Source organism: Arachis stenosperma, chromosome 1 (genome assembly GCF_014773155.1).
Source record: "Arachis stenosperma cultivar V10309 chromosome 1, arast.V10309.gnm1.PFL2, whole genome shotgun sequence".
Taxonomy (NCBI): Eukaryota; Viridiplantae; Streptophyta; class Magnoliopsida; order Fabales; family Fabaceae; genus Arachis; species Arachis stenosperma.
In genome coordinates this window covers 9,844,952-9,854,161 of record NC_080377.1, presented here as the reverse complement: position 1 = coordinate 9,854,161, position 9,210 = coordinate 9,844,952, and the positions used below count along the sequence as shown (strand labels likewise).

The following is a 9,210-nucleotide window of genomic DNA, read 5'->3' as shown; positions in this document are numbered from 1 at the left end:
CTAGAGGTCGACTTGGAGATACAGGGGTTTATTTTGTGGTTTGAGTTTTATTTTGGGTTGTATATATACATAATTATATACTCTGGTCGGCCTTAGCTTTGCAGGTCGAGTCTGGAGCTTGCTATCTGAGTTTTGGAACTCTGATATGAATATATATGTGTTCAGTTATCTTTCGATTTTACCTGTCCGTTTTACGAATATCCATGCGAGTGTGTCACGATTTTCTGTTTATCAATTTGTTTAGCTTGTTCTTCAAGGCTCCTAGATATGATTTCACCCAACTATATCTATGTAGATATCATTTTCTTTTAGAGGTCGTAATACCTTGCCACCTCTGCTTTACGACTTAAGCGTAAGGCCCTGTGTGGTAGGGTGTTACACTGTTGTAGCCCGTTGACTTCTATTGCCTCTTGGACCTTCTCTGCACATTCCATACTTCCCTGAACGTCCTCCAAAATTTTCTCATGCAAGACTGTAAATCGAGATCCATCAGAATCTTTCCCTTTTGGAGATTCGTCCTTTTTCAGAGTTATATTTAGTAACCTGCTTCTGATTGCCATGAGATTCTTTCTGTCCTATTTGGATCTTCTTTTTATTTCCGTATCTTTTGACCATCATCCAAGGCCCGAAATCAGGGTTAGTTCGACCATTGCCATGATTGTCATGATTGTACTGATTTTGTGGAGCCCCAAACTTCCCATTTTGGTCATCAGCATGCTCAGCCATACCCTCCACCGGAGAATTATTTCCGGCGCCAACATCATCCATGGGGTTACCACCAGTTGTTGGGTTCTCCATGCACTGCTCAGATCTATGTCCATACCTGCCACAAGTGAAGCAAATTTGATATAGACCTTCATATTCCAGGTGTAGTTCACAGCCAAGCACCGAGATACGTGGCACAAGTTGTTTTGCCAGGTCGATCTCTTCACATATACGGGCGAATTTCCTCCTCAAGTGGATAGACGTGGTTCGATCGATCTTTAGCATATGACCAATGGCCGAATCCACCCTTCAAAGGAAGCGGTGATTATAAAGTTCAATAGGGAGATTTGGGATGCGGATCCAGGCAGCGATTTTTCTAACTTCTGTGGACCCTGATAAGAAAAAAGGTCTCCATCTCTGAACAATAAGGTAGTGCCCATCGACCATCCAGGGCCCTTCCATAAGCGCATTGATAAACCCTGATTTCGTGGTTTATCTTATGCTTATTTTAGGGGATTTATTCACCTTTTTCCACATTTATTCAATAAAATAGCATGGTTTTATAATTCTTCTTTGAATTGTGCTTAAGTATAAAAACATGCTTTTTAGGCCCTTAAATTGGTGATTTTAACTCACTTTAATCCCATTCGATGCCTTGATGTGTTTGTTAAGTGATTTCAGGTTCATAAGGCAAGTATTGGTTGGAAGAAATGAGGAGAAAAGCATGCAAAGTGGAGAATGCATGAGGAAACAAGAATTGGGAATGCATCGATGGGCGCACACGCGTACAAGGCGCGCACGCGCAAAAGTGATTTCGCATAGAGACGCGCGCGCGTACATGACGCCTCCGCGCGGATGAAGAAATAGTCAATCGACGCGCACGCGCACATGGCGCGTATGCGCCGATACTCTCACGTGACTCACTTAAAGGCAAAATGATGGGGGCGATTTCTAAGCAGCCCAGGCCCAATTCTAACCTGTTTCTGAGTGTATTTCATGCAGAATTGAAGCCCAAGCAAGGGGGATCAATTGTTTGTAGTTTTGGCATCATGTAGGTTAGTTTCTAGAGAGAGAAGCTCCCTCTTCTCTCTAGAATTTGGATAGGTTTAGGACATTCCCATCTTAGATCTAAGTTCAATTACATGTTTTCATCTTGTTTCTTTTATGATTTCTTGTTCCTACTACTTGATTCTCTTAGTTTTCATGTTAATTTCTCTTTTATGTTCATGGATGCTCTTGTTGGATTTGATTTACTTTTAGTGCAATTTAATGTTTGATGTTCTTTTATTGTTGATTTGAGTTGTGATCTCATTTTTCTTGTAATTGGTAGTTGTTAGATTTTATCTTTCCTTGCAATTTACCATGCTTTCCTTGTATGCCTTCCAAGTGTTTGATAAAATGCTTGGAAGGATGTTAGAGTAGATTTTGAGCATTCTTGGCTTTAAAAGAGTAATTAGGCAATCTTGAATCATGAAAACCCAACAAATGTTGGTGATCTAGAATTGTTAGTTAATATGATTTCCATTGACTCTAATCTTTTGCTAATTCCATTAGTGAGTTGATTAGTATATTTGGATTGAGGTTAACTAGTCTTATTAGACTTTCTCCGAGTATGAGGATAACATGATACCTTCTTCCATCTTCGGGGATGACGTAATAAGATAAATTCTTGTTTATTATTGTGATATGATTGATTAATCTCGTTTGACTTTCTCCCTATGTGTTGGAGTTGACTAAATAAGATGAATTAATCATTGCATGACTAGGATGGAAAGCCTATGTTCTCAACCCTTGCCATGAATGTCTCCCTTTATTACTTGCTTTCTTTAGCTATTTGCTTGATTTACTTTTTTTGCCATCTATTTTTCTTGCCCTCTTACCAATCAAAACCACCCTTTACCTCTTCATAGCCAATAATTGACCACTTCATTACAATTCCTCGTGAGACGACCCAGAGTTTAAATACTCCGATTAATTCTTATTGGGGTTTGTACTTGTGACAAAACCATAAATTTAATTTGATTCGAGGATTGACTATCGGTTTGGACTATACTAACAACGGAATTATTTTGTGGAATTCCAAACCGGTATCAATACTTTGCAATCACACATGAACGTAGTCCTCCTCATATGAACAATGAACAAAAAAAATAGTCACGATTCATATCAATGACATGAATCTTACCTTTACCTTCCCAGTCTCTTCGAAGGCGTTGCTCCATGAAAGCGAACGTCACACGCTTTCCCAAAACTTTGACCATAAGAGCATTCTTCCCTGGTTTGCACCACTCTTCAAATTCCTCTTTATACACTGGAATCGTGGGATAAGGGTTGAAAGGTTTTTCATCATTCTCCCCATCCTCATCAACTTTATACCACTTATCCTCCGGGTTAGGCTCATCATCGTCCACGATGAACGAGGTCTCATGTTCGCCTTCCAATCCAGGGCCAGTCAGTAGAGTTTCCTTATATGAACCTTTCTGAATCGGTGTGTCTTTCACCTCAACTGAAACAATTTCCATGCAATCGGGCGGATGATTAAGATTCACCTCTCCTCAAGTTTTAACTTTCTTTGTACTTCTCTGAACTAGATCGTCTTCCTGAGTGAAAATCCTAACAGAACGTTGTTCAGACATATTTTTTTTGTCTTAAAATATTTAGATTTTGATTTATCATTTAATAGTTTAAACTTACTACATATTTTATTTTATTTTTATTCTTTATTACATTTTTAACTATTAAAATAATTTTGAATATTAACAACAATTTTACCGAATACATTTTTGTAACTTTTGCTTGCTGAAAACCACTTTTATTTTAATTTACCAAGCATAACTGTTATCATTTTTGAAAACTTAATGTCAATAGACTACATTTAAAAGATTAAAACTTTACTAAAAAATCAGCACACGAAATTAACACAAATAAAGATAAATATTTCTTAAGAAAAAAATTAGCACAAATAACTTTACTAAAACTTTACTAAACATCTCTTACAAAAGACAATGTTTCTTAAGAAAAAAAAATATTTTTTAAAAAAATCAGCACACAAAAAAGGTTTAAAAATTAAAACAAAATTTCTATGCAAGATATAAGTTAATTTCTAGTAATGTCCATCATATAATTAATTGGTATATATTTCTAATTTCTTTCTACAAAGTGTCTTCATGTACCTATAGATAGAAGAAAAATAAATTATGCCTCTCATACATGTTAGAGAAATTGTTTTTCCAAAATTGATATTATTGTCCATATAATGAGGCAAATTTCAACAAAGCTATTTGATGTGGTAACTGCACCAGAGGCAGAGGGGTCTGTGGGCACAGGCACTGAACCAAAAACATTTGCTCCACTTGTGTTTGTTGTGTTTAAGATTGATGAACTTGTGCTGAAAAATTAAGGCACCAAATGTTAACAAGATTGAAAAATAAATAAATAAATAAATAACAATTTCAAATATGTTGTTAAAGATTGTTGTTACCTGGTGGATGGATATTGACATGTCCCAGAATCTGGAAATGATCAATAAATTATCAGAGTTAATTTACATGACATTAAGGTAAGAGAAAAATTAGATCTCAAAAATAATATTCATTAAATGGTGCTTATAAATCATAGTGCATTATTTATATTCTCCATAATAACTTAAAAAAAATATAGATTGATAAATTTAGACAAATTTACCATAATAAACCTAATCATCCAAATGTACTAAACTACTAATGTCAGTTGTGTAATCCAAATCATGTAGCTATTTTTTTTATATATATAGGTAATTTTAATGCGAAATACAAAAATATTTGATTATTTTAGTATTTTAATTATTGTAATAATAGCACAAAATGTTACTGACATATTGTAAAAAAAATTTAATTATAAAAAATAAAATGTTATTGACGTTTTGTAAAATAAATATTTTTTAAAATGTTATCGATATTTTGTAAAGACTCACATCAGTGTATAACACATAATTTAAGTTATTTTTGAAAAATTTATTCCTAACAATCTGATATTAGAAAAAAAATCAAATCATGTAGTATGTAGTGGACCAAATTTGAATTCATATTGTCCTTATTTAATTTATGTATACACTTTTGAGAATAATTAAAAAAAATTGTAACAATAAAGAACAACCGTAGATATTGACAAGATACGGCTTCCAATAAAGTGAGAAAAAGGCAAAAAGCTTGTGTGTTGCATAGTCAGGAGCAACTTTGTAGTTACTATATATCTCCAGACCCCAAGGCACTTTCACAGTCTATTCAAAGATGCAATAAAGGTTTTTCCTTTTATTTAGTATTTAATTATTTATTACTATTTATTTTTATATTTTCTCTGAAAAAATTAAAGGAATCTAATAATTTCACAAATAAAGGGATATGTCGTTTTATGTGGCCCGTTTTGTATCAAAGCCTCAAAGGTACTCTGATTGCCTAGTATAGGATAAGGGTAAAGATTAGAAGTTTTAATTTTTGAATAAATACACTTTTAAATATGTATAACAAAATTGTAATATCACCGCAATATAAGCCTTTGACACTATGTATCAAATAAACTACTTGTATTATAAGCGAAGATAATGAAAAAAATTTTAATAGTTAATCTTAATTATATATTTTTTATAATTAAAATTAACAATTAAAAATTATTAAAATACTAGTATATCGATATATTTAAAAAAATTTTAAAATAATATTTTGTCGCAAATGTTTAAAATTAACATATTTTTATTTTAAAATATTTTATTTTGTATTATTTAATTTTTTAATCAAAATAAAGTTTTAATTTTTATCAGAATACAAAAATAAGAAAAAAACATTTAAATCCAAATTAAAATATTTCAAACATTAAAAACAAAATTTGGATTTAGTTCACACCTCAACAGTAATTTATCCTATTTTATATTAAAAAGATTGTCACATAAGTTAAAAATATATAATAATTAAGAATACATAATCATTTTTTATTATAAAAAATTCTAACACTAACAAAATTAACCATAAAAAATAAAGCTAAAATTATATCTATAAAAAAATAAATTTTATTTGACAACTAATATTATACTCTGTTGTTTCAGTTTTCTTCTATTTTATTACGGGTACAATTTTAATTTTATTATTCTATGATCAATTTTATTAACATCTAAAACTTTTATAATTAAAAATAATTATTTACTCAACAATTAATATATATTTAATTTTAATATATTAAAAATATAAAATAATTATACATATATATATTTTTAATTATATATTGTTATGTTAGAAAAATAACCAGTTTTCACAATTAGGGCAAGGATGATCATTCAAATAAAAGGACATGATTGCACTACTATATTAAAATTAAACTCCTAATATAAAAACTAAAAGCAAAAGGCTACTAACTTGGATTAGTGCTAGTGACAAGAGCAGTTCCACCAAAATTGCAGCTATTTGGAACAGGATTCTTCTGATAATACTTATTGAATGCATAAGAAGCATGGTCACGTATTGTATTAGGGTTGTAACAGCTTCCACCAGGTTGAATTGCAGAACAATCAGTTCCACCATATCCACAAGCATAGTCCAATGCAACTTGCAATGCCCTAATTGAAGCTGTAGGGTTTGCAATGCACCAACTTGAACCTGAAGGAGAGGGCACTATCGTGGAATTTGATGCGGGTGGAGTATTGGTACTCCCTATCCCTGGAATTATTGTTGTTGTTGATGATGGGGAATAGTTTGTGTCCGGGTCAGAATTAGGGTTTAGGATTGGGGATGTTGGGAACAAATTTGGGATTGTTGTGATTGGAGTGGTGATATCCCTTTTGGTGGTGGAAGTGGAAATTAACTGTTTAATTTCTTGTCTTATTGAATTCACATGTCTTGCTGCTTCTTCCTTCATTGTCCTACTTGTGGTACCTGTAGTAATTTCATAGTGAAAATGACAATTCTTGTTAGAAAATTATTGACCTCAAATTTAAAGCTTTTCTTTTTATTCAAGGGGTAAAAAAGTTGTAGCTGGATTCAACTTTTTCTTACAACATTTAACGCGGGGTGAATTTTATGGTGTTTATAATTTAGTGTTTAACTTTTATTTAATTTATTTTTTATGGTAAAGTTTAAATATTTAATAACTATTTATTTTTATATTTTTAAATTAAATATTATTTTTAATTTTTTTAGTAAGTTATAGAAACATTTTTAGACATCGTAATAATTATTTTAAGACTTTTGATAAAAAAATGTAACTTATTCTTCAGCTTGTTACTAAAATCTAACACTTTTTAAATTATTTATCAATTTATTATATTTTACCATGGTGACAAACAATATTTTTAAGTTGATTATTTTTATAAAAATATTTTTATGTAAAAATAATATTATAAATGTTTAAATAATTTAATATATTTAATTAAATTATCTAATAATTTATAATATTATCTTCACACTTGTTGAGATGTCATTACAGAAAACATTTTTTATTCCATAAAATTTATGGTGTCTATGGTTATGATTAATCTGATGGCTATGAATAATTTTGTTAATTATAAAAATAAAAATGCAATGCAATTTGAATAAATTTAAAAATAAAATTAATATAATTTAGTACAAATTAAATTATATTTACTTATTTTATTTTTCAATCTAAATGGCATTTGCATAATTACATTGAAACAAATTATTATGCCCTTTGCCACGTGATTATTATTATATTCATTTCAATTTTACTATTTTGACAATTATGCCAAACAACTTTTTCAAATAATTCGTCACACCGTTTTTCTTGTTATGTGTGGCAAGTAACATTTTTTTTAAATTTATTTTATCTGTACCTCACATGGCCCTTGGTAGTTACTAGTTAGTACACACATTTCATCCTTCACTATTACACACTTGACACTACCATACGAAAATTTAATTCTGATAAAATTAATTATTAATATAAAATATAAAATATATAATAAAATATAAATACATATTAAAAATAAATTAAATTATACATATATTTATATATAAATATATTAATAATTAATTATATGTGTAATCCGAATTATATAAGTAGAAATAAAAAAATAAGTTTAATTATTCATAATAATTCTTATAATTTCATCTAATTTCTATTTACTTTCTTAGCATTTAAAATTTAATATTTAAATTTTTACACTAAATAACAAATATGAAAAAATCATAAAATATTTGTTTTTTTTTAACTTGAAGTGGAAAAAACTGCAGAGCATGCTAAAAATGAATAAATTTTTTTCTAAATAGTAATTATTATTAAAATTTTAAATATAAAATTTTAATAAAATAGTAATTTTTTTTTTTCAAAAGGCAAGAGTTTATAGTAGTGCAGCAAGATAGGGCACAAGAGACAAGTAGGGTACCCTATGCATTGAGATTAGAGACCCTCATATTATCATTAAGTCAAAAGATGTTGACCACTTTACCCTTTTGTTCTTTTCAAGAAATGGTGGGAAACTGGAGAAAGATTGGATGCAACTATGCTCTCTATCATGTGAAACTCCAGACAAATATCAAATTAGAAATTAGAAAATGACTTCCTCACATTTTTCTTTATGCAAAGAAATTGAAAGAGATGGTTGAAAATTTGGCCAAACACCCCAAAATAAAAATATTAAAATGAACTATTGAAAAAGACAAATTTTAAAAAAATTGCTTAAAATTAGGAAAATAAAAATTAATGGATTTAATAAAGTGCTCATTTTTTAAAACTATAACTACAAAGAAAAAAAATTAACTATAATGGAATAAATTAATTGTAAGGCCAAAGAATTCATAGCAAATGCAAGCAATCTAGTTTAAGAGTATTTGTGAAAAAATAAAAAATAAAAAAGATAAAGGAAAAATTACCAGAAAAGAGGAACTGAAGTAGCACAAGAAGTAGTAGAAAGTAATTAACACTCTTTTCCATCTTCAAAATTTTCTTGCTATGCTTCTTCTTCTTCTTTGGAACTTCCTTCAATAATGTAGTTCCTAAATTACACAAGTTCTTTCTCTGAAGGAAGATATATATCATAAACTATATATATATGGAGGGTGAATGATGTTTTGGTTAAAAGAAAAGAAAAGGGAATGTGTATTGTGGACTAATAATGATGATATAGAATAAAATAAAAATATAGAGAGTTGTGGAGAATGTGAAGTGGGGTGAGACAAAGGAGAGGATTTGAGAAAAAAGACATGGTATTGGTGTGTAAGAGGGTGGCAACCAAAGATAAGAAGGGACCAGAAAGGTGGTGAAGAAGGTTGAAAAACAGAGAAAGTAAAGAAGGAAATTGTTTTTTATTTTTAGGAATTAAGGTTCAGAGTGTGTGGGTTGGTATTAGTAATCATTGTCATTTGTAATGATGGTGCTTTATGTTATTGTTATGTATGTGTGTGAATTTCCTTTCTTTTTATTATATTTATTTATTTTTGTTCTGTAAGTCTTCTTGTCTTATTGCACTAATTATTCTTCTTCGGTTCTCCTCCATAGGATGATTAAAGTCATATGATGGATTTT

The 9,210-nt window shown here is 29.8% G+C and overlaps 1 protein-coding gene across 1 annotated transcript; it reads right to left on the bottom strand.

Annotated features, from left to right (window-relative positions):
• Nucleotides 1-3,824: 3,824 nt before the first annotated feature.
• LOC130944568 (PLASMODESMATA CALLOSE-BINDING PROTEIN 5-like) lies at nucleotides 3,825-8,686 on the bottom strand. The gene is made up of 4 exons (XM_057872938.1): nucleotides 8,559-8,686; nucleotides 6,090-6,605; nucleotides 4,187-4,217; nucleotides 3,825-4,093 (listed from the first exon to the last, which is right to left on the bottom strand). Exons 1-4 carry the CDS (start codon nucleotides 8,617-8,619, stop codon nucleotides 3,919-3,921), a joined length of 783 nt encoding a protein of 260 aa, XP_057728921.1. The 5' UTR covers nucleotides 8,620-8,686; the 3' UTR covers nucleotides 3,825-3,918.
• Between the last annotated feature and the right edge of the window lie 524 nt (nucleotides 8,687-9,210).